Source organism: Euprymna scolopes, chromosome 7 (genome assembly GCF_053919585.1).
Source record: "Euprymna scolopes isolate OS-2025 chromosome 7, ASM5391958v1, whole genome shotgun sequence".
NCBI lineage: Eukaryota > Metazoa > Mollusca > Cephalopoda > Sepiida > Sepiolidae > Euprymna > Euprymna scolopes.
The window spans coordinates 156,909,116-156,934,635 of NC_136488.1; the positions used below are offsets into that span (position 1 = coordinate 156,909,116).

The 25,520-nt window shown below is 33.1% G+C and overlaps 1 protein-coding gene across 1 annotated transcript in view; it reads right to left on the reverse strand.

Moving 5' to 3' along the window:
* Nucleotides 1-11,917: 11,917 nt before the first annotated feature.
* LOC145280098 (required for excision 1-B domain-containing protein-like) overlaps nt 11,918-25,520 on the reverse strand; it is a 42,030-nt gene continuing 28,427 nt past the window's right edge. The window contains exons 3-5 of the mRNA XM_080131825.1: nt 25,081-25,285; nt 18,329-18,417; nt 11,918-13,492 (exon numbers count right to left, since the gene is read on the reverse strand). Coding sequence (XP_079987951.1) covers nt 13,417-13,492; nt 18,329-18,417; nt 25,081-25,285 — 370 coding nt within the window. The 3' untranslated portion in view covers nt 11,918-13,416. The remainder of the gene's footprint in view (nt 13,493-18,328; nt 18,418-25,080; nt 25,286-25,520) is intronic.

Sequence of the window (25,520 nt, forward strand, 5' to 3'; positions counted from 1 at the left end):
CCCTCTCTGAAAAAACAGGCAAAATTAGCTGATAAAATATGTAAGCCTTCTGGGGAGCTAACCGCTTCAATATAATTCCAGAAGCATATAGTGAGAAAACACGGAACATTTTATATATTGAATATACTATATTTATAATTTTTTTATTGTAGGATTCTCCTGATCTCGCGGGTTTTTTTAAATCTCAGTTGACAACATTGCATCACTAAAAAAAACATTACAGGCTTAATGTAAACAGAATGTGTTTACAATATCGGTAAATTTTCAATGGGTTTAATTACATGATTATTGATAATGTAACCATGTGATTGAAATTTAATTTAAATTAAATACGTGGTCGCTTGGTAGGTACACACAAAATGAATGCCGACGCTCAAAGTGTATACACATTTTGACTCCTCCCTTTACTTAAAAATTCACCAAAAATCAGGAAATTAACGAATTTTAATGAAAATTGCAGTATTTTTCAAATAATGATCGCAGAATATAATGAACTAATTATTTTTACTTAACTCTTAGTGAAAATGTTTTATTTTGTTTAAACAAAAAATACCTTTACAAAAGTTATGATTTTCAGTAGTAAATAAAAAACGCAAGAATTTATTTTTGCTTTTTTTAAAGCATCCTAATTTGTAACAATAAAAAATAATTTTTACAGTAACATTACGAAAAAAAAGCCCCTAAAGTCCGTATTAATGAATTCGATATAAATCGAAGAAAAATGAATTCTCGCATACTATTCAGGAAATTAAAGATTCAATTAGATTCCTATTTCAGTCACCTAGATTATTTAGGGTGAAATGAGTTTAGGAATTTATAGCCAAACTTAAATATTTTTTTTTTTTATAAATATCCAGATACGCTACTACAGAACACCGACCACTCTAATTTGTTTGGGGGGATGTGATGTCGCGCCCCCAATGTACAAAGTAAAATCTTCGGAAAATGTTAAATGGTGTTCTAATTGGTAAATGTCGGTGCGTTACTTACGGAAAATTTGAAAATTCTATGTTCCAGGTAAAAAAAAAACAGATAAATTACACCCCCCACTCCAACTTGGTGTGCTTTCCTTTTCTTATTTTATTTCTTTTTCAGCTAATTTAAATTTTCCACCCAAAAAGTGCTATAATGTATTTTTGAAAATTAGAAAATTCTATGTCCTGGAAAAAAAAAATCCCCTCCCCCCAACGTAGTTTGCTTGGTGAAGTCGTTGTTTATGCTACAGCGTGCATGCACGTAGCATAAACGGAAGCTGCAAAATGGTGGAAAGAAGTTCGTGGGTTCAGGGGTAAATACCATGCAAACGGTAAATTTGCCCCAAGTTTGACTATCAGATTCGTTGTCAGCGACCTCAATTACCTATAAAAAAACAAATTAGAGTGGTCGGTGTTCTGTAGTAGCGTATCGGGATATTTACCTTTTTTTTTTCTTGCTTAAAAAAATAGCATTAATACAGTAAGTTAGGTAAAATTTGCATAGAATGCTCTGCTTTACGGTTGTAAAAATGGAACGGAAATTTGAATTTCGTTCCCTTTTAAATTCGGTACATTTTTACATTACGTCCAACTCATCGTTCACATTCGACACGTCAACTTTATAGCTTTTCGGGTATTCTGGCAAGGTTAGAGGTGTCTATTCCGAAAGCCGTTCTTAACATGGGTAGATTGGTAGGTGTGTAAGAAATTTCGTGAAAAATAGTGAATAATTCCACCCCGTCTTTCCAAGCTTATAACTCCTCGAAAAATGTAACTCAAGCCCTAATTTTTTTCCAATTAAAGGAGCAAGGACCAAGGTTTCATTAAAAAAAAAACATGTTTTTTAAAAAAAAAAAGGTTTTAACTTCGGACTTTACAGGTAAATTTCTAAAAAAAACACTACTTTTTGTTTTAAATTTGAATATATTATTTATTGACCTTTTCTCTTCAATTTGTGATATATAACACTTTGGTGAATAAATTATTTACTTTTTAATAGACATTTCAAAATGGGAGGCGTGAATTATTCGACATCCTGTCTTTCCAAGCTTATAACTACTCGAAAAATGTAATTCAAGGCCTAATTTTTTTTTTTCAATTAAAGGAGCAAGGACCAAGGTTTCATAAAAAAAAAACAAAAGAAAAAACAAACAACGTGGTTTAAAAAAAAAAGGTTTTAAACTTCGAACTTTACAGGTAAATTTCTAAAAAACGCTACTTTTTTGTTTTAAATTTGAATATATTACTTATTGACCTTTTCTTTTCAATTTGTGATATATAAAACTTTGGTGTGTAAATTAATTATTTACTTTTTACTAGACACTTTAAAATGGGGGGGTGAATTAAAAAAAAACATTTGTCTAAAATATTATATTCGGTTTATTGGAAAGAGCATAAAATTTCACATTGAGCCTGAAAATATCGTAAAAATAGAATCAATAGAAAAATTTGGATAGATTTTTAAAGTTTAAAAATTGAAAAATATTGAGTTCGTAAAATTAATTACTGTTTTTGAAAAAAAAAAATATTTCTCTTACTTTTAAAACAACTTTAATAGTTTATTTTGGAAGTATAATCCATAAAGAAAATAAACAACCCACTTTTAAAAGAGAAATTACGAGATTTTTATATTTTATTCGCAGTTTCGTGATAGGGGTGTAAAAAATTCCTACAAAAATTCTGATACATTTACTAGATTGGAGTGTTTATTCATTGTAAACGTACCCGACGACCTATAAATGTCGACATTTCCAATGTGAATGCTAAGCTGGACTTATGTAAAAAATAACAAAAAGATATACCAAACTGACTTTTCGTTTAAAAATGGAATTATTTCCCTTTCGTTATGTACTTTTTTTTTTTTTTATTTTTTTTTTTAATAAATATTTTGTGTTTTATATACATAAAGTCCAATTGTTGAATGTTACCGTTTTGATTATATTCGTTTGAGGGGGGGGGGCACAATTAAAAAATTAAGAAAGATTAAAACGAAGCGAAATTTAAGTTTCCGTTCCATTTTTACAACAACCGTAAAACAGTGCATACTCAGCAAGTTTTATCGTAATTTATAAGCATATTGAAACACTAAATCAACATTTTATTTTATTTTTTTTTGCATAATTAATGATGGAAGTATTTTTCTGTTAATTTTCTTAACATCTGTTAAAAAAAATAAATAATTTGTACATTCTCTTGAAAAAAAGAACCAAACTTTTCTCTACTTTCACATGTGTTCCATTTTAACAAACTGAGCCACAGCAACGCGTGGCCGGGTACAGCTAGTATATATATATATATATATATATATATATATATATATATATATATATATATATATATATATATATATAAATGAAATGATTCCTTTGGATTTTTACTTGTGGATACGAACTTTAACCAACTTTTCTTGGATTTTACCGTTGTTGGATATTCTGCTCTTCACTCAACCATCCATTCACGTGAAATCATTTTTCTTTTTTTCCCATTCCCTCTGCTTCACTATTTTTTACCAAGTAAGCTCTATGTCTTACTTGTAGTTTCATTAAATATTTTGCAAGCAAAATCTGATTCCGCATTTTGCTAATTCCTACCATCTGATGAGGAGGAAAATATTTCTTTCGAAACTCCGCGGATTAAGAACAATTCACTTAATTTGCGTTTCCTTTTTTAAAATTAAATATGTTTTTAACTCTTCTTAAAGTGTTTTAGCATGTTTTATTAATTATTTGTTCTTATATATATATATTATAAGACGCATTTCCTGTAAATAAAACTGCACATCCATGTGATGCAGCCCAGCTTCATGGTTTAGTTAACTTTTCTTTTTTTACTATTTATTCACCCCAAACAAGGCACAATGTCACTAAGTCGTAAGAGGTTACTATTTGGAACCAGATTAGCAGGGAACTATGTAGGGAGTTGGGCCGCAAGATATCTGTTCACATTACACTTGAACTTCTGCATATCAGTATAGTCAGGGAAGCAAGGGCTTGGAGGGGAATTCCAAAGTTTAGCAGTTTGAGGAAAGAAGCTATTTGAGTAGAAGGCTTTATGTCATTGCGGGATCTTTAGAGTGTAAGGTTGGGATTTTGTAACTTGTCAGGTTTGTCAGGGGTATTTATGTCGAGGGGTTGTCAGGCATAGAACTACAAATCCATGGAGTGAGGATAACAGCATTGCTTCTGCCCATGTGTAACTGTGTTCTGGGTCAAACATTAAAAATTAGCGATGTGTTGGAGTTGTGTCCCTTGGAATGTGTGAAAAGTTAGTTTCCTTTGTATGCATGTAAGATACTTTGTATACATGTACATTTCAGTCTCAGTATTTAAATTTGAGTTATGTAATTTCCTGTTCAGCTTATATATAAGATTGTGATTCTCTCTCTATCTCTCTCTCTCTCTCTCTCTCTTCATTTCAAAATGTAAATAAAAGCAGACGTGTCTCTTTGTGTCTGTGTATTAAATGAAAACATGCTTACATGTCAATTTTCTTTTTTGTTGGTGTCAGTTGCCTTCTACAGTCTGAATTCTATTTAAAACAAACAAGGTATGTTTTATTTAATTCTTAACTTTCATAATCAACCATCAAAACTTCCTTAGACTTTGTATGAATATGTTATGCCTTGCTGCTCAGGATGTTTGAGATAAAAACTTTAAATCTTGCAGGTTTAATAGATACATGCAGCCAACAAGGAGAACTTCATGCAGATCAGACAACTAGACAATCCTGAGGCATGATCTTTGTGAGCTTTATAGAGAAATCCGATCCATTCAACAAATAACCCATCAACCAATACTGAAAATGCAACCAAAATCATTTTCTTAATTAATGTCAGTGTCATATGAATGCATGGGAAAATATCAGCAGGAGGTGTAGGATAGCTGGCTTGCTAAGATATTAGCAGGAGTAGCCGAAAAAGTACATATGCAAATTAGGAAGTGTGCATGGACTTGCTTGGCAAGAAAAAGAAAAAAAGGACAGCATATTGTCGGAGAGAAGAAATGTGCGCATAGAAAAAGATGGGAGCATAAAGGTGAAGACAAGATATGGCTGACTGCAGCTGGCGTGTGATCGAGGAAAGAAAAAAAAAATGTGTACTGGGGGAGATGGATGTGTGGCTCCATGGGGGGAGGGGGGGACAGACTTTTAAGCTTTTGTCGAGGCGGCAGAGTTTTGTTAATCTCATGGCAGACGAAATGACTAGTTAGAAAAACAAGAAGTAGGCATTGTTTGGAACGTAATGGTAATAAACATATTTTAATTTATTTCCTTCCTTTGTTCCTACATCATCATTTAGAGAATGCCAACATTTTGTATCCATTATTATAAGTATACATAAGTTTATTTAATATGGTAGCATGTGTTGAATGGCATTTAGAAATTGATTTCCTATTGCATTATTAGCACTCCTGGGCATTGTCAAGTTACCTCAGAGATGATGATGATGATTGTTGTTGTTGTTGCTGCTTTTTTTTTTTTGTTTTGTTTTTTAGAAATGTAGATTTTATGAAATAGGAAGCATTCGGAGAAACTGTTTTAATAACCAAGGAATGTTCCGAAATAAAACAATTTGTTTGAGTCATAATGGATTTTGGTATCAGAGAAAGTAGGCCAGTTTGGAATGTAGATGAACTTGATTTAGAATAAGAATAAGATTGGCTTTTGATTTCAGGAGAGTTGACCAAACAAAGAGATAGTTTTTATATATACATACTATAGACATAATCACATGTATCGACACAAACATACTCTCAACACCTTAGAGACAATGATACAAGCATGCATGAACATAGATAATATGTATGGCTGCAGAAATATATACACAACATACACTCGTTATATAGACCAGTATATAACAATCCAAACTAACCTATCTCTGGCCAGGTCTTTATTTATCCTTCTTTTTCATTCTTATCACTTCCCACCATGTTTTTTAAGGCTTATCCCTGCCAACTATCTATACTACCTGAACTGTTTCTCACACATTGTATGCAAATAATCGCAAGGAAACAAAGACAGGGAAAGAATCTGAGTCACTTTTTTTAATTGTAACAACAGACATTTATTTACAGGTACTTCCAGAATAACACCTTGTTTCTTCTTCAAAATGATCTTGTACTCCAAGACTGCCGTATTGAACACATCGTACTCTTTGTCTAGTCATGTTTAGGACGATTCTTTCCCTGTCGTTCTTTCGTGTCTCAAATCCTCTACATCTGGAACGTCTTGAATATCTGCTTCTCTGAACACGTGTCCTTTTTAGCTATGCACATCAGCAGCTCTATCACACAGATTTAATCTTCTTCTGAACTCATCAGATCTAAACCTGCCTTTAAGGTTCACATTACACATCCATCATATCATTTTCAAATCATTTCTCTCCATGCAGCACATATCCTCAACCCACACTGACCAGGCTTAACTTCTATACACCATCACACTACATACATATGCCTGATAGACTTTTCCCTTGGTCAACAGTGATAATACTATGTTGGTAAGTAATTGCAAAAGTTCCCTGATCAACTCCTCTTCCAATCACACCTGCTCCTCCTTGTGCTCCAGTAGTATCACCAAGGTAACAAAACTTTTGAAAAACCTCAACAGCCTCACCATCCAAATATCTACATCCTCCATTGTATGACATGTCTTGTACACAAACAGGGTATCATTACTTAACCTGTAAACCATTGTACTTCTTGTGTACCAACAAAAATTCTAGAGACATATATATACATACATATATATATATATATATATAAAAATAAAAATAAAAAATAAAAGTTACAATAAGTTTACCAAGGTAATCCTAATGGTAAACTTAAAATATATTATAAATATTAAAGAGTTAATATTTACAAGTAAAATAAACTCAGCCAGATATAAAAAGCTCAATAAAACCGAAAAGGAAATAGAGCTTATAATATGAACGAATGATTAATAAAATATGTTAAAGACATCTTGAAAAAGAGTAAAAAACATATTTAATTTTTAAAAAGGAAGCACAAAATAAGTGGATAGTCCTTAATCCGCGGAGTTTCGAAGAAATACTCTCCTTCTCATCAGAGGGCAGGAATTAGCAAAATACAGGATCGGATTTTGCATATAAAAGTATTTAATGAAACTACAAGTAAGTCAAAGATCTTACTTGGTTAAAAAAAAGGGTAAGGTATGGTGAGAAGGAGAGTATTTCTTCGAAACTCTGCGGATTAAGGACTATCCACTTATCTTGTGCTTCCTTTTTTAAAATTAAATATGTTTTTAACTCTTTTTCAAGATGTCTTTAACATATTTTATTAATCATTTGTTCATTATATATATAAGTTATAAAAATATATATGGCAATTAAGCTTCACAGAATATTTTTTAGTAATGTGGATTTCTTCCAAGGATATATCGGTATATGCCTCAGCAAACTCCAGGACAATGTTGAATAGTTCTTCGGATATTGAGGGATAGAAATTTATGATGTCGAACTGTATAAACGTATATTTATTTTTGTTTTCTCTATTTTTAAACCAAGTGATTACTTTGGCAGTATTTGCTCACTGGTTTAATTCTAATTCTACCTATTTCCGGTTTAGTTGAGTTTATCAAGTGCTGAGATTATTATTGAAGTCATATTTGTGATCTTTGAGCAAAATGTATACGTCTCTAGATTACAATTTGTCAACTTTATTGCTAATTTTTAGTTTATCAGTGATTTGTTTACTTTCAGTATTTATTATATCTATGTAGTCGCATTCGTTTGTATCCAGTTTTTTGTAGTTTTTTGTAATGTTTTCCGTGATTAGTTTGTCATATTCTTGTTTATATATATATATATATATATATATATATATATATATATATATATATAAATCAAGAAGTAAAAATTGAGTTTATAAACTCCTCTAAATTTAAAGAGAATATAAATATTTTTTTTTACATAGGAGTCACCACTTATCAAGGCCCAGAGGTTACTCGAGGATAAGGGTTAAAGAGTGTACTGTAGTTAATGGGGCAATATCATAGGAACCGTTAGTAGTGTAAATTTGTTAAATTGGATTACTTAAGGGGAATGGCTCATCAAGAACTTGTTTACATTGGACTTGAAGATGACCGTATTGTAGTCAGCTGGAAAGCAGGCAAACAGAAGCCAGTTCCCCAGCTGTGTATTTCTAAGAAAGAAGCTTTGTTCATGGAATCTACATTTAGGTTTAGGCACGGATAAAGAGTGGGGAAAATTATTGATAGTATTTTCAGCTAGACAAGTGTTTCTCGTGAAAGTTTGGCGAGGGGGGGGGGCATAGATTGGAACTCAGATGAGCACTTGTCATGAAGATAATGATAAGGCAGGGACAGGTTCGCAATGTCTCTTATGTGAGAAAGAGGTTTCAGGGAAGAGAAAATGGAATCCTCTGCTAGGCTATGAAGTCTATTTTGAACTCTGTCAAGGTAGGATAAGGTCTTTCTAGCATCTTTTGCCCAGATGTGGCAACAATACTCCATCCTTGGATGTACCTGGCTCTTAATTAATATTTATATAGTAATCCTAACCAAATAAAAAAGCTCAATACAACCAAAATAGGAAATAGAGCTTGTCATAAAAGAACACAATTAAAGACTGCAAATTATAATTTACAATAATTTATTGTTCGACAGGATACTCGAAAAGAAATATTAAGGTTTCCTTAATCTGCGCAGTATCAAAGAATGTGTCTTTTTCATCAAAGGAAAAATTTTAGCAAATAATTACAATAGTGAAGTTATGAATTTGCTGGTACTGGCATAAATTGAAACAGCATTATATGAAAACTAATCATATATGCAAAATGTTAGTTAAAGAGTTTATGAAATGCAGAAAAGAAATGAAAAATGGACAATGCAAATGAAATTATATGCAGGGGTTAGGTTGTTGCACAAGAGGAATTAGTCATAAGAAATAGTCCAATATTTCAAAATATACCATGGTTTCATTGCAGTGGATCTGCCTTTTAAAAAGCTTTTAAAAAAGCAAACAAATCAGCAATCACAGAATAAAAGACAAATTTACTGCAATGAAACTAGGGTATGTCTCTGAAATATGTAACAGTTTTTATGTAAATAATTTTTATTTTAGTTTTGTGATGTATTGATTTCTTTTCAACACATCCTAACACCTTATATATATATATATATATATATATATATATATATATATATATATATATATATGCTTATGGGAAAAAATATGCCTTTACAATTATATTTTACTCCTTATTTATACAAATTCTTTTATTTATGAAGCTCGATGTATGTTAAATGTAACTACAGAGCATATACAAATATATGACAAAACAGCTATATTCCAAATTCCAAGATATTATTCATCTTACCATTCATTTCCTTCAACATGTCAAAATGTCCACTTTTTACAGCACCCGCTTCATAGCACAGAAACAATCATATTATTATTATGTCAATTTGGAATATTTTCTGCACAGACTCATGAGAAAAATAGGAGATTTTTTTTACTTTAAAAATAATATAAAAAGAATTGGGAATGATCACATAAATCTGAAGAATATTTGCATCGTGTATTATGATATTAGATCTTTGTTTGATATATATATATATATATATACATACATACACTAGTGATGGGACGATTCCAATATTTTTCCCGATTCCGATACAATTACGGATTGCATACTAAATTCCTAATTCCAATACAATTACCGATTTCGATTCTGTATAAATTTCTAAATATTCAACTATAGAGTTGTTATTTTTCCTGATTGCCGTAAAAAAAAACACATGTTAACTGTGCATATATTTTCTCAAACAGAGGAGCACACTTGTAAAGGGGGGAAGGAGTTATAGATTTTAATTTTACTGATAGTTTAAATCAATAAATATTAATCATTATTATCATAACTATCATCAGTGGTAACTTTTGCTTTAAACAAAATCCAATAAAAAAGACAATTAAAAGAATCGTTTTTGGCATCGGAAAATATGCACAAATTTTTCTGCTTCTGATATCGATTCTGATATCCCAAAAAGTTCTGATTTTTCCAATTCCTGATTGTGATTTCGATTAATCATCCCAGCACTAATATATATATATATATATATATATATATATATATATATATATATATATATATATATATATATATTTAAAGTGATGGTTGTGTAGTTCCAACGAGAGAAAAAATGTATATTTAAAAGAGTGTAGCCATCAACAATTGTGGGTTTTTTTAGCCTTTTATCATATTTTTATTTTAAAATATTTTTATAACGCGTTTCAAGCTTTGGTTTGCTTTCTTCAGATATTTTTATGAAAAGTTTTTTTTAAAAATGGGTGTTTGAAATGTTAGTTTTACATCTGCTGATACTCAATGTGTTTTTCAGAATGATGTGGTCTCAGACATTCTGTCTCTAATAGTAAGAGATTATTGGAGACAGAATGTCTGAGACCACATCACTCTGAAAAACACATTTAGTATCAGCAAATGTAAAAATTATATATATATATATATATATATATATATATATATATATATATATAGTCATCCACATACAGTACTGTTTCGCTGTTTCACAGCTCATCAGTGCGGCTAGACAGGCAACTACCTCAAGCCAGGATTGAAACCCGACCGTTTGTACGGCAGTCAAGGCTCCTAACCATTATGCTATTGGCGGCTGCTTGAACGAGTAGTGAGTTTAACGATGTTTTGATATCGTCTGAAATACCTCCGCTCGATTTGTTTACACAAAGAGCGTCGCTTATATGCTAATGGTAATTCGTGTTTCACTTCTCAATATGCTCAACTCATATATATATTATATATATATATATATAAGAAAGCATGCCCACAGCAATCTGAAGCAAGAGCTTCATAAAGCTTTAATTGATGGTCTTAACCATGACACACAGAACTGAAAATGCAACACTTGTGAATGAATGCTTCTGTCAAAAGCTGGCTATGTCAACCAACTTAAGTCATACAAAACTCCTGTTCAGGTCAACTTTGTACCCATAAGTCCAAATCAAATGATCTGTTTAATATGCAGCAAAGTTTGCAAGTCTATTGCTGGTTTGGTTTGATTTTGGTTGGATTGTTGATAGGAATACCCTTCAAGCTTCAGAGGAAGTCAACTCGGCGGAAATTGCTCAATGTGTATGTCACATCTGCTTCAAAATGTGCAAATCTTCGGTGGGACTGTAGAGTCATTGAAGATGGCAAAACAACAAGATGAGGAGAACTCAATGTGACAGCAATCATCATATATATATGTATTTGCATATAATTTGTTTATTTTAAAAAATATTTGAATAAGACAGCAACACTTTTCTTGTTTCAGTAATTCCTGAAACTGCCAGAAACTTTATGTGATACAAATTTCTTTTTAAATGAAGCCGCGTTCCTCATCAAAACTCCAACAAAAACATCATAGTCATAATCAACCATGTACGCAATGCCATGCACCTAAATATATTGTTTACTTCAATTTAATTTCCCTTTGGTTTTGCTACAAATTCTGTGTATTTCTAACATGTTTCATATTTTTAAACAAAAACAATCATTTATGAAATATCTATAAATATACTGCAATTTTGCTAACCTCAAATCCGCACAAGAGTTTACGGTTGGTGAAAGTCTCTTATGAATTCCTTTGTATAAAAGTCTTGTTTTGAATCTCATAAAAACAAAAGAATGAAAAAGTATTTTGAAATAATAATCAAACTTCAGCAAATGTTATCTTATAAATCAAGGCTTTCCTTTAACTACTCTTATTTTTGATAGTGTCATTTAAACTGATTTTGAATTATCTTCTTACTTATTCTTCATTTGAATTAATGTTGCAAGTCCATAACTCCCTCTCCCCACCATGAAAAAACAAAAATACAAAAAATAAAGAAAAATTTTTATGGCGTACATACCCATGATGGAAAAAATATTGTACACTAAAAATCACTTTAATTAATCAAGTAGTTTTATTTAAACAAAAAATTAATCAAATTTTATGGCTAAACGATGATAAACGATCTCTGAACACCATTTTGCAGGACAAAGGAGATAATTCGAAATAATTCAAACTCCAAGATTTTAGAATGTCATTCTTAAGATAAGGGGAAGGGGAGTTGGAAAAAACTCAAATTAACTTAAAAGTGATTTTCTTTATAAAAATAAAACTACCTGATCAATTTATATGATTTTTGGTGTATGATATTTTCTTTCAGTCAAAAGTTTGATAATATTGCTCTTGTTAATTTTGACAGAATTAATCTTCAACTATCCAAGAAAGTTCACTGTTTTTTTCTTTTAGAACTCTTCTTTGTATGAAGATTAGAAAATTATATTTGTTTTACTTTATGTATAATGCATCTAAAACCAAGCTCCTATCTTTACATCATCAACGCTCTGATCCCCATCTGGCATCAATTGAAATGGATGGCTCTTGTCATGGGGAGGCTCCATGTTTTGACAAGGTTCTGGGCTTGACCTTTACTCCTGATCTGAAATGGAACACGTACATTAAGTCTGTTGCCAAGGTCCTTGGGAAAATGGTGGGATCCTTCTATCGCTCCTATATCTCACTGCTGATGCAATTCTCTATCTATATAAGAGCCAAGTACATCCAAGGATGGAGTATTGCTGCCGCAGGAGCTGCTAAAAACAGCCTATCCTGCCTTGACAGAGTACAAAATAGACTTTGTGGCTTAGTGGGGGATGCCCTTTTCTCTTCCCTGCAACCTCTCTCCCACAGGAGAGACGTTTCGAGCCTGTCTTTATTTTATCGTTATTTCCATGACAAGTGCTCATCTGAGCTCCAATCTCTGATCCCCTCTTGCCAATCTTTCACGATAAACACCCGTCTAGCTGAAATCACTGTCAATAATTTTCCCCACTCTTTATCTGTGCCTAAATCAAAACGTAAATTCCATGGACACAGCTTCTTTCTTAGAAGTGCACGCCTGTGGAACTCTCTTCCATTTGCCTGTTTCACACCTGACTACAACTTGGATGTTTTCAAGTCCAACATAAACAAATTCCTGATGAACCGCCCCCTTAAGTAAGACACTTTATCAAATCTCCAATACTAACGATTATTACGATACTATCCCATTGATTACTGTACATACTGTACACGCAATAACCCTTATCCTCGAGTGGCTTCCAGGGCTTGATAAGTGGTGACCACCATGTAAAAGAAAAGAAATGTCAGACAATAACAAAACCTTATGAATGTATATATAGTATTGTATTAACAACGTCTAATTGAACAATTTTTACAAGTTCAAAAATTGATATTCCAAAAAGTTTTCACAGAGTTTGAGTTGAAACATTAAAAGTTTTTGTTGATGTTGTGAATCTTACAAGTTCCTTTTTGTCTTCTTTCTAACATTTTTTGACAGACAAAACAACTGGGGGGGGGGGGGAGAAACTGGATTATTGGAATGTGTTTATAATCATTGGTATAACTCCTCGGATTCATATTTCAGATCCTCCATGACAAGACAGATCTGGTTTTCAGTCTGTTTGATTCTGAAAGAAAAAGATAAAAAAACAGAAATTAGAGGCGAGCAAACTTTTGGTACGATGATAACATAAATTGCTTTTAAGATTTCTAATAATACTCATTCTAGAAAAGTATCCCTAATGATGGAAGTCTGAACAGAGCTGAAAAGGAGAAACACGACAAATATCAAGGTCTCATGTATGATATGAAAAGAAATTGGAATCTTAGAGAGATTTCAATCATACCAGTTATTATAGGTGCTACAGGGCTTATGAAGAAGAACCTGAAGTCCTACCTAACTAATATTCCTTATGAACCAAGTGCAAGAGAGATCCAGACAATTGCACTTAAGGGAACAGTGAGGATACTAAAAAGAGCTCTCGGTTGGTTTCAATAAAAAGTAGGGTAATGTTGGCAGCTGGTTTGGCTGCCCCATACCAAGCATTACTATCTTAAAAGAAAGAAAATAAAAAAAAGAAAAAAAGGATGAAAATTCCAATAAAAATAAGAAAAGGGTAATTCATAGTGAACGGTTTTATTTTTTAATGACTGAAACGTGCAAAAGGTTTTCTTTCACTTTATTTGTATATATCTCATAGACTTTTATTTAATCGAGTGTGTATTTATTTTATTTTTTTATTTTGATAAGTAAATTTGATTCATACTTTTATTTCGTGCTTGTTTTTATTTTATTTTATTTTTATTATTATATTTTCTCCACTAAATACTTTTATTTTTTGTTCAATTTATTTTTTCATACATATTCAAATAATGCTTTTGGCCTTTTTCTGTTTGCTTCAAATAGTACCTCCAAAAAAGTTTTCGTGATTAAATAAACCAATGAAAACTTTTCGCGCATGCGCTTTTAGGGAGCAGTCATTAAAAAAAAGTTTAAACAGGGTCCACATTCCCCGTGAAGTACCAAGAAAAGTTTGGATTATTTGGATTATTCAAACTACTGTTTGTAATGTCCAACCTTTTTCAGATGCACCTTTCCAAACTTGGGAATTTATATGAAACTTTAAACAAAACCCTTATTCATGGGGATCGTTTGCTCTTGTTCCATCAGCCATTAATTTGTAGAAATCTTAAGTAATTCAGAACTGTATTTTTATCCTGAGTATTGAACCTTCAACCTGCAGAAGAATGTCACTTAGAACTGAGTATACTTATCACTTATGTCCATTGTGTCACAAGTTATTTCGGGTGCGGTTTAAATGTCATGGAGTTCATGACATCAATAGCATGGTTAGTGCGACGTGGCATTGAGTGCGATGAGGTTCATAAGGTTAAGACTCATCAAACCCAATAACACTCCTGTGACGTGTTCTGGACACGTTGGCTTGCAGATGTCATTAAAAAAAAAGTTTACACAATCACCCACACACATCCCATCCCCAATACAATGCACATGCTTGGAGAGTTCAGTTAAGAGTTTAGTCAGGGCAGTTCGTCAAAGCAGTTAGAAGACAGTTAGCGAAATTCGAAGTAAACTGCTCATCTAGGAAATATGAAGAAGAGAAATGAAAAAGAAATCAGAAATGGGTTGTGTGCGGAAAAACTTTCCAGAGAGTGTGAAAACTCCATGAATAAAGACTGTCCCCACAAATAAGAAACACATTTTTGGAGCATGCATTTTATTTCCAAGGCAATGAGACAAGATGGAAGACAAAAGGGAACATAAGGAGAAGGTAGGACTTTTATTATATGCTTTTTATATTTTTAATATATGTTGCACATGTGCACCCACGCATTTATAATACATGCACATATAAGAATACATATAGACCCGGACATACAAGATAAATAAAGTGTTTTGTTTGAAATTCTGTACACATTTCTAAGTTACACATAAAAATTCCTAAAAAAAAATCAGAGTTTGAAACATTTGAAACATTGTTATAATACAGGAAAGTAAGGACAGTGTTATTTTAAAGTGTTTAAATTTTGTTCATTTTATTCAGAAAGAAATCTTAGTCAATTTTATGTTGTTGCTGAAATTAATAAAATATTTTCAAAAATATTCCAAAATTATTTAAATTGGTTAAATAAAATTTTCTGCAGGTATCTTTACCAACATGTAAAGAAACAAATTCAGGGAATATTTTAAGCCACATTTAAGCCAAACATATAGTCGAGTGAAGAATACAATACAAATAAAAAATAAACTACTGAATATTATGGGATAAAAGTAAAATTAGAAGGAAAAAAGAGGCTCTCGTTCAAAAGAATCCAGAAAAATGCAACAGATCCTCATAAAAGTTTGTTTAAACGAATCCTGAAGAGTCACTTGTTTCAAGATCGACAATGAACAGAATATAGAGATTATAATTAAGGATGCCCAATTTTATACTTAATTTTCGTTGTTAATTTTTCTATGAATAAATAACTATATAAAAAAAACCCACTGTTCACGTCACAAAAATGACTAAAAAGTGGGATAACGGTTATTATAAAAAGGGGGAATAACTGTTACGAAACAAAGGGGGGTAACTGTCATAAAAAATAAATTAGAAAATTAGCTTTATAGACATAATAAAAGATTTTAAAAGTCTGAGTCTGAAGTGTTGTCATGATGATGATGATGATGATGATGATGATGATGATGATGATGATATTTATATTTTTTTATTTTGTGAGTGTCACCATAAACGGGCACTACACCAAATAATGAGGGTCAAAGAGGATGGGAAGACTCAGGAGAGAAAGCACTAACTAGACCTCTGCTGGATGAGTGCAAAGAGGACTGGGACCTTGAGGAGGCTTATTACCACCAAAATTTCAGTGAAGATCAATGGCTGCTGCCAACGAGAAATCAACAGTAAGCGGTTGCTGCAATAACGCAAATTCTTTTGCAAAGGTTATCGAAAGATGTGGTGAGTACTGGAAGTCTAGGGAGACTTGTTGTCACTCAGACTCCAGGGAACATCAGAAGTTGTCCTCAAAGAGCAATCTTTGATGATGGCTTGTGTGACTTCTAGTGAGTAAATAATAATAATAAGTCAAACGTCCGTTTTACATCCTGGCATGTATTTAGACAAGTCTAAAGTGGACAACAAATAAAGGCATTAAATGGTAGTTTTTTTTTCTGGAGGGTGAAAGTTCTATTCTCATTAAAGGTGAGACTAACTAAGAATTCAATAAAAATGATGAGAAAGAAAAAATTGCCGACCCAGATTTTTATTTATTTGTTTCGTCTTGTTTATATGTAACGGCAACATTACACTATTACTTCCAAATTTAATCTTCCTCTGTACTCAACAGATTTAAGTCTGTCTTTAAGACTTACTAATGTGACTTGTGGGAATTGCATTTCCACACACAGCAAACACACGAACACAAACCTGTAAGGTAAACATAATTATCATCCCTTAATTCCAGCAGTATCATTCATTTGTCACAAGACAAGGCGTTAATACCTTACATCCATTTCCACTTTACCTTTCTCTCTCTCTCTCTCTTTCTCTCTCTCTCTCTCTCTCTCTCTCTTCTTTTGCCGGACACAGTGCGATGCAGACGTATGACAACAACACTCACGTTTTTTTATTACATTTTCACCCTAAACAAGGCACATTGTCACTTTGGTGTAGGGGGCTACTATCAGGGGCAGCAACTACTGGGGCACTATGTTGGTATTTGGGCAACAAGATGTCGGTTCACGTTACACTTGAAATTCTGCATGTCAGTACAGTTAGGGAAGCAGGGACCTGGAATGGAATTCCAGAGTCTAGCAGTTCTGGGAAAGAGAAACTACTGGAGTATAAAGATCTTTTACATCTAGGGATCTCTACTGTGTGGGGGTGGGATTTAGCTGCCTGTCGGGTTTATCGAGGGTGTCTATGTCGTGGGGGCACAAGTGTCTGCAGTTCGTCAGAGCATTCACCATTACATATTTGCATGCTGCATTTTTTGCCATCACATATTTGCATGCTGCATCTTTTGCATGCTGCACTCACACAAAGGACTTTCGCACTCACACAAAGGACTTTCGCACTCACACAAAGGACTTTCGCACTCACACAAGTACTTTCGCACTCACACAAGTACTTTCGCACTCACACAAAGGACTTTCGCACTCACACAAGTACTTTCGCACTCACACAAAGGACTTTCGCACTCACACAAAGGACTTTCGCACTCACACAAGTACTTTCGCACTCACACAAAGGACTTTCGCACTCACACAAAGGACTTTTAATTCCTTGTGTGGTATTGCACTGTTTCTTACTTATGTAACTTTATGGTAAATAAATGTGTATTGGTTGGATAATATGATTTTGTCAATCTTGTGTATTTATTCTAAGTTAAGAGGACCAAGTGACCTTTTCCATTATCCTTTACAGATTATTGTATAATTCTCATATCATTTCTCTCCATGCAACACATATCCTCAATCCTTACTGACCAGGTTTTACTTCCATATATCATCACACTTTGTACACATGCGCGATATGTTTTTCCTTTGGTTAACAGTGGTAATGCTCTGCTCGTAAGTAATGGCAGAATAACCTGAAGTTGCTCCATTCACTTCCGAGTCCTGCAATAACCTGCTCCACCTTGTGCTCAAATAATATCCCTAAGATAACAAAACTTCTCGACCACCCCAATAACTTTGCCATCCAAATATACTTTCTCCACATCTGAGTTCTTATCCTTCGCCATTGTCTTCCACTTTTTTCACTCAAACTAGTTATCCTCTCTCAATCGACTAATAACTCCACTGAACAAAAAAAATAAAAAGGATAAAATGTCAAATTACAAAAGACAGGGGAAATAAAGGATGCTTGTGACCTCTAGAAATTGAAAGATTCTATTTTTTTAAAGCAATATTAATGTGTAATAAAATAAAAATATCTATTTACTTGTGTTTCAAGTCTGTGATTTGATTTGTAAATGTTTCATCATCTGGATGGTCAGCTTCATTCTGTCGTGCCATTTGTAGATGAGCAACCTATAAACAGTAAAAACAATATATATATATATATATATATATATATATATATTAAAACCCAGCAACATTACATTTAAAAAAGAAAAGAACGCTGCCTAAATACACATAATAAATAAATATAAGCACATGAACCAATATTTCGCAGCCAAAACAACAACTGGTGTTTATCTAGAATTACACTTAATTAAAAAAAAAATACAGAAAAATCTTTATGATGTTTATGTTACCGAATGAAGATGTCATATTCCAAAAATTATGTAAATTGATTCAGTAGTTTTTTTATATAGAAAATTATTTTTTTTATCATTTTTAGCAATTTTTTAAACTAAATCGCAACGGGACACGCCAAGTGACTAACAAAACAGCATCATAAGACAAGTCAGTCTTGACACATAAGCCAAAAGAGAATTAAAACATTCCATTGGGGTTAATGAATAAAAATCCTTATTTGTTTGATTGACGTATGCAGGTGGGCAACCTCCATGCCATGGACAATGGCACATGCTGTTTGGAAGAGACACTTTTCTGCTGTCATTGAATGCCTGAAGGTGAGCAAAAAGTCACTCGCATGCAAGAACGAAAGAGACAAAAAGAAAAACTCCTCACGGGTCGATGACTTGGTTAAAGCAGAACAACCATTTATGTAATTGTGAAGAGGATGACTACCTAACTGGATGGTACAAGTCCGTTGATTAGGAGTACTGAGAACACAAAAAGAGGAGGGAGAGAGATGGAACAATATTTCAATCCAAATGGAATTAAAGGAATTAATTCATTGCGGCCTGAACTGATAAACACGACTCCCCAAACATTCAAGATTGTCGGTGAACCAAGAACTCTGTTGGACTGATTTTATTATGTGAACCAAACTTACTCACATCAAGTCTTATACTCCCCATGAATTATATATATGGATTAATGTTCCCTATGTGGAGTTACCCAATCAAGCAAGTTTGTGTCTAATTACTCCTCATTCTATATTTCTCAAAAATCTCTCTTTTAAAAAACAAAAGAAAATCTTATATTCGATGCTTGTTAATGAAATTTAAATGGCTTTGAAATTAACGTCTTTATGCACTACGATTGATCCACGTGTTGTTGATTCCTCCTTATATCTATCCTTGACTCAACAAGAAATCCTTCCGACTGAGGAAGTCATTAATTGTCAGTTTCTGATGTCCTGTGAACTTTAGCCCCGATGGACCTTCTTTGTACTGAGAATTTTGGAAGACTTTCGTCTATCATATTTGCCTTTCTTTTGATATGATTTTTCTTGCTGCGCCGTTGGATTGTTGATTTAAAAAATAATAAAAACGAGAACCAAAAAAAAAATGATAAAACTCAATTCTTTGGATTTTGTGTCCTTCCAATTTTTTTTTTTTTTTTGCTTTGGTTGAATTTTTCTGTTTTCTACTAAATAAATGCCAAAATAACCTGCTATTCTTGCTTCATTCTTTAACCGCATGCACAGAAGCTCTAACGGGAATATAAGCACTTTAGCCGATACCTGACTTGGTATCATATGAGGATCTCCACCGCCATGGGTCTGTCATTTGATGGGATATAGTTCGGTGGCACATTTCTAATAATGGACTCCCCTGTTCTTGACCAAGTTGGAACAGAGTGAAACTATACCCTAAAGCTTAGTGCTGGGACTGAGATTAATCCTAAACACTTGAAACTGGATCCGGCATGAAATAGAGGGAACAAAATCATTCTTTTCACATCACATTTTTATACAAGTAATGCACTTGTGTTTTTAATCTATTCTTTTCAAATCAATCATCCTCAGGAAGTCTTTTAAATGAAGATAAAACGTTGATGAACTTGCAAATAATTTAGGTTTTCATTTTTTCTATTATGTTGGAATATCATTTCCATTTTTTATCATTCTGACGAAATGGGAACCAAACTTTCACGCAAATGCTACAAAGATTAAAAAAAAACACCCAACTCTCAAAATCACAAGAAAACATTTTTGCTAAAATCCAACAAAGAAAAATATTATACCCACAAGTGCACTTAAATCTTTGAAATACTTACACCATATCTTCTCAGACGACATTCATTAAAACTAAGTGCATGGAAATGGCACTAACTCCAGTAATCATTAGTAGTGGAAATTTAGTAAATTGGATTACTTAAGGGGACGGCTCGTCAAGAATTTGTTTACATTGGACTTGAAGATAACCAAATTGTTGTCAGCTGGAAAGCAGGTAAACGGAAGAGAGTTCCACAGGCGTGCAGTTTTTTGTTCATGGAATCTATGTTTAGCTTACAAATAAATAATACACTAAGGTAATTTCATATTCATACATGTTTTTAATCGCTACCCCCCCCCTCTTTTTTTAAAGACAAGATTGCTTAATTGCTGAAGATTTATTTAGATACTTGTTCAGAACTCCCCTCCCCATGAAAAAAACAAAACTAAAGAAAAATCTATATGATGTACATACGACCCTGGTGTCTAACTCTGTCCCATGGGGAGGCATAGTAAATAGGTACATACCAGTGACTGAAAGGAAAATATCATACACTAAAAATCACGTAAATTTTTTTTTTTTTATTATTATATTTTCCCCCCAAACAAGGCACATTGCCACTTTGATGTAGGGAGCTACTATCAGGGATATAAGCTACAGGGGTACCATGTGGGGAGTTGGGCAGCAAGATATCGGTTCACATTACACTTGAACTTCTGCATGTCAGTACAGTTGGGGAAGCAGAAACCCGTAAGAGAATTCCAAAGTCTAGCAGTTTTGGGGCAGAAACTACTGGAGTAGAAGGCTCTCTTACATCTAGAGATCTCAACTATGATGGGGTGGAATTTTGCTGTTTGTTGGGTTTGTCAGGGGAATTTACATAGAGGGGGTACAAGTGCTTGCAGTTCGTCGGAGCATTCACCGTTAAAGTACTTGTAGAACAGGCAGAGGGATGCAACATTTCGTTGATAGGACACAGGCTGAAGCTTAGATGACAGTTCAGGACCTATTAGGTTGGCGACTCTCTTTTGAACCCCGTCCAGGAGTGAGAGACTAGTAGCAGATGCACCAGCCCAAATATGACAACAATACTCCATACATGGGCGAATGGTGGCCTTATAGAGGTACAGGATACTTTCGGGCGTTAGTAGCTTTCTAGCACAGTAGAGAGAACCTACCTTTTTCGCAGCGGTCCTGGCAATGCTCTCAGTGTAATTTTTCCAACTCATGTTTCCTGTGAACATTAGGCCGAGGAGTTTAAAAGATGTACTTTCAGATAAAGGTTTCTTGTAGTAATTGAAGGAAACTAGTTTAGTCTTGGCAGCATTGAATGTGACCATCCATGTTTGTCCCCATTCCACTACAGATTGGAGGTCATCCTCTAGTGTTTCTGCCATTTCTTTAGATATGTGTTCATTTGTTTTCCTGTCATGTCTGTTATAGAGCATGGTGTCATCAGCATATATACCCATCTCACAGACAATTTTGTCAGGGAGGTCATTTATGAATATTAGGAATAATAGAGGTCCAAGGATAGACCCCTGAGGCACTTCCGCGTTTATATCATATTGTTTAGATGTACGACCATCGAGGACACCCTGGATTTTTCTCTTATCTAAGAAGGATTTAATTGTTAAGTATTTTTCCAGTGATACCGTATGATCTGATTTTCCTGAGAAAACCTTCATGCCATACACTGTCAAAAGCCTAAGATATATCTAGAGCTACCGCTCTACCTTCCCCTGCTTTGTCAGAGATTATAGTTAGGATGTCTGCTGTGGAACGGGCTTGCCTAAATCTATATTGTTGGTCAGTCAGAAGTTTAGCATCTGTAAGGTAATGGACTAGAGCTTGGTTAATTATGAACTCAAATATTTTGGCAAAAAGTGGGAGGAGGCTAATGGGACAGTAATTTACAGGGTCAGTTTTTTCGCCAGAATTCTTAAAAACTGGCACCACAGAAGCAGTTTTCCAGCAGGCAGGAAAGCAAGATTCATTAAGGTATTTGTTGTAAAGTTTGGAGAGAACTGGAGCTACTTTGGCGGAGCACTTTTTTAATAGCATAGCCGGGATGAGATCAGGTCCACATGCTTTTGAAGTGTCAAGATTTTTTATGATAGCATGCACCTGAGAAGAGGTGATTTTCAGATCATCTAGTGTGGCGTCTGTCCACAAAGGAAAGTCAGGGAAGGGGTAGTTAGCAGGGTCCAGTATGCAGTTGGAGGCAAACCGACTGGCAAGCATGTTAGCCTTCTCGGTTGCTGAGTAAACAACCTCATGATTGTTGGATAGTGGGGGAATTGTTGATTGCCCATTATTTGTTGTAGATTTTCCAGAAGTCATGGGTTCCTAATTTCTGTGCTTCAAGTAGTTTTATTTTTAAATAAGAAAATTCAATTTTATGGCTAAAAGACAAGCCAGTATCTTGCAACACCATCTTGAAAACAATCTAAAGGAATAATGGAGATAACTCCAAATAATTCCAACTTGTAAACTTATAGAAAATCATTTTTAACATGGGAAGGGGGAATTATGGAAAAACTCAAATTCACTTAAAAATAATTTTCTTTATAAAAATAAAACTACTTAATCAATTTATATGATTTTGAGTACACAATATTTTCTTTCTGTCAAGGATACATACACCATATAATTTTTTTCTTTTTTTATGGAGGGGGCGGCACTAGCGTCTTTATTTATTTAAAGAATATTTTGCTGACAATATGCAGTAAGAAAGAAAGGAGTATTTATTTTTGAAACAATATAAACCGCAATAACAAATAAAATTTTTAAAAATGGTTAAAACTTTTGTTTTATTTATTTAAAAGAAAATATTTAGCTGAAAATTATTTTTTATGGTAAAAAAGAATATTTATTGCTTCCAAAACATATGCATTGTTCAACAGATAAAGAGACATGGTATTTATTTCCTCCCCCACCGAGCAAATTAGGCACAAGGCCGATTTTTAATGTGAGGAGTGAAGGGGAAATGGGGACCAACTCCTCGGGGAGTAGGGGAGCTGGATAGTGACAATTGGTATGAAGGGTTGCCCCTACATTGACCAAGGTCTTATATGTGGGATTGCCCCCACATATGGTCTTTGCTTGCAGTATGTGCCGGAACAGATACTACACTTTGATCTTGCCCTGAAGACCAAGAAAGAAGAGACATATTCGTTTTTTAAATAAAATATGTATGAAATATTTTTATAAGCCAAATTACAATGCAATATTATGAAAATAAACAAATATTTATTTGTTTCAAATTAATATTTCGGCAATATACACTATCATCAAAATTTATATTATATATATATATATCTCTATATAAATAAAATGAACTCATTTTTTCCAATCGGATTTTGACATTAATAGGATTAAAAATCAAGATATTTCATGCAAATATAATATGCACAAACGGCAGAACAATATCTGAGGTGTGTTATAGGCTTATTATTTCTCAAATTCCTCGATAATCTTAGATTTCTATACTTTTTCTGCTGAGAAGTCACGGCCAAAATCGGTTAAGATCAATGGAAGTGGTAAAATATTTTCTCTCTAATAAATTCCTCCTCCCCCTGCCACCACTTAACACCATTTGGGGATCGTTCACAAGGAACAGTTGAGAAGAGAACACCGGTTTGGCTTCGTAGTTCTTTCATGTGAAGTTATTTAAAATCACTAAACTAAGCTGCAGTGCTCTGTGATGTAGTGGTTAGCGTGCTGGACAATTCACATTATATTTTCACGTTCGCAGCGACCTACCGTAGTCGTTTTATTTTTTTTTTTTTTTCCTAAACAACTGGAATGGACTTTTCTTGGTGGCCGAACTGTTAACGTTGCAGATGTTTTTGTTTTTTTTTCACACTTTATTTTCCTACTTTTACTCATGACTCCGGGTTTGATCCTTCCTACTTACCTACCATAACATTTTTTAAAACTCCCCCCCCCCCGGAAACAAACACTCGGGCAACGCCGGGTACCCCCGCTAGTATATATATATATATATATAGAGATATAGATATATATATTTTTTTTTTCGTCATGATTATAAATGGAAGAATACAGTTAATAAAGAATCCGAGTGTTGTTCATCAGCGATAATATTTTTTACAGCTGGAAGATTATGTTTGACATGCATGATATAAAAGTCAAAGTTATGTTTTCCATGATATAAGCGTTGTTTAAATTTTAAAATAAAATACGCATGATATACATTTATAAGCCAAATTACAACACAATGTTATGTAAAATAAACAAATATTTATTTGTTTAAAATTAATATTTTGGTGATATACACTATCATCATACATTTTTTTTCTTTTCTCTTTTTTTCTTCACAAATTTGAAACAAATACCTATTTATTTTGCATGCTATTGCACTGTAATTTGGTTTATAAATAAACGTCATATGTATTTTATTTAGAAAGCTAAAAGCTTATATCACGGAAAACAAAACTTTGGCTTTTATATTCATTTTCATTTATTTAAAGAATATTTAACTGACCATGGTAATTATTTTTACAGAAGAAAGAGAAATTGTTGATTACTATTATTAAACCCCACAAAAACGTATTATTTCAAACAAAGTATCATTAACAGCAATTTATGTAACCACGTGATTTCCATAGGGGGCGCTAGTTTTGAATGAAAACCAAAAAAATCAAAATAAAATGTTTACCAATTCCAATTTTTGCTTTTCATTTTCTTGAATTTTGTCCAGACAATCGGCAATTAAATTCAAGCTGTATGTTTCGGCCATTTCGTTTTTGATTAAAATGATATCCTTGGAGATTTTTGAGAAAGTTTCTGTGATTTCATGTACCAATTGTCGGTAGAGAGGGAAATTGTAGTTGGGTTTTCCTTTCAAGTAGCCCTGAAATCCTCTAAAAAATCACAAGGAATAAAATTAATCAAAAAGTATATAAGTAAATAAATAAATAACAATCACGAGGAATAAAATTCATGGATAAGAATATAAGTAAATAAATAAAAACTGAAAGGAATAAAATTTATCAATAGGTATAGATAAAAAAATTTCTTGATAAATACCTAGAAACACATGTGGACATTTCTTGGTAAATACCTAGAAACACATGTGGACATTTCTTGGTAAATACC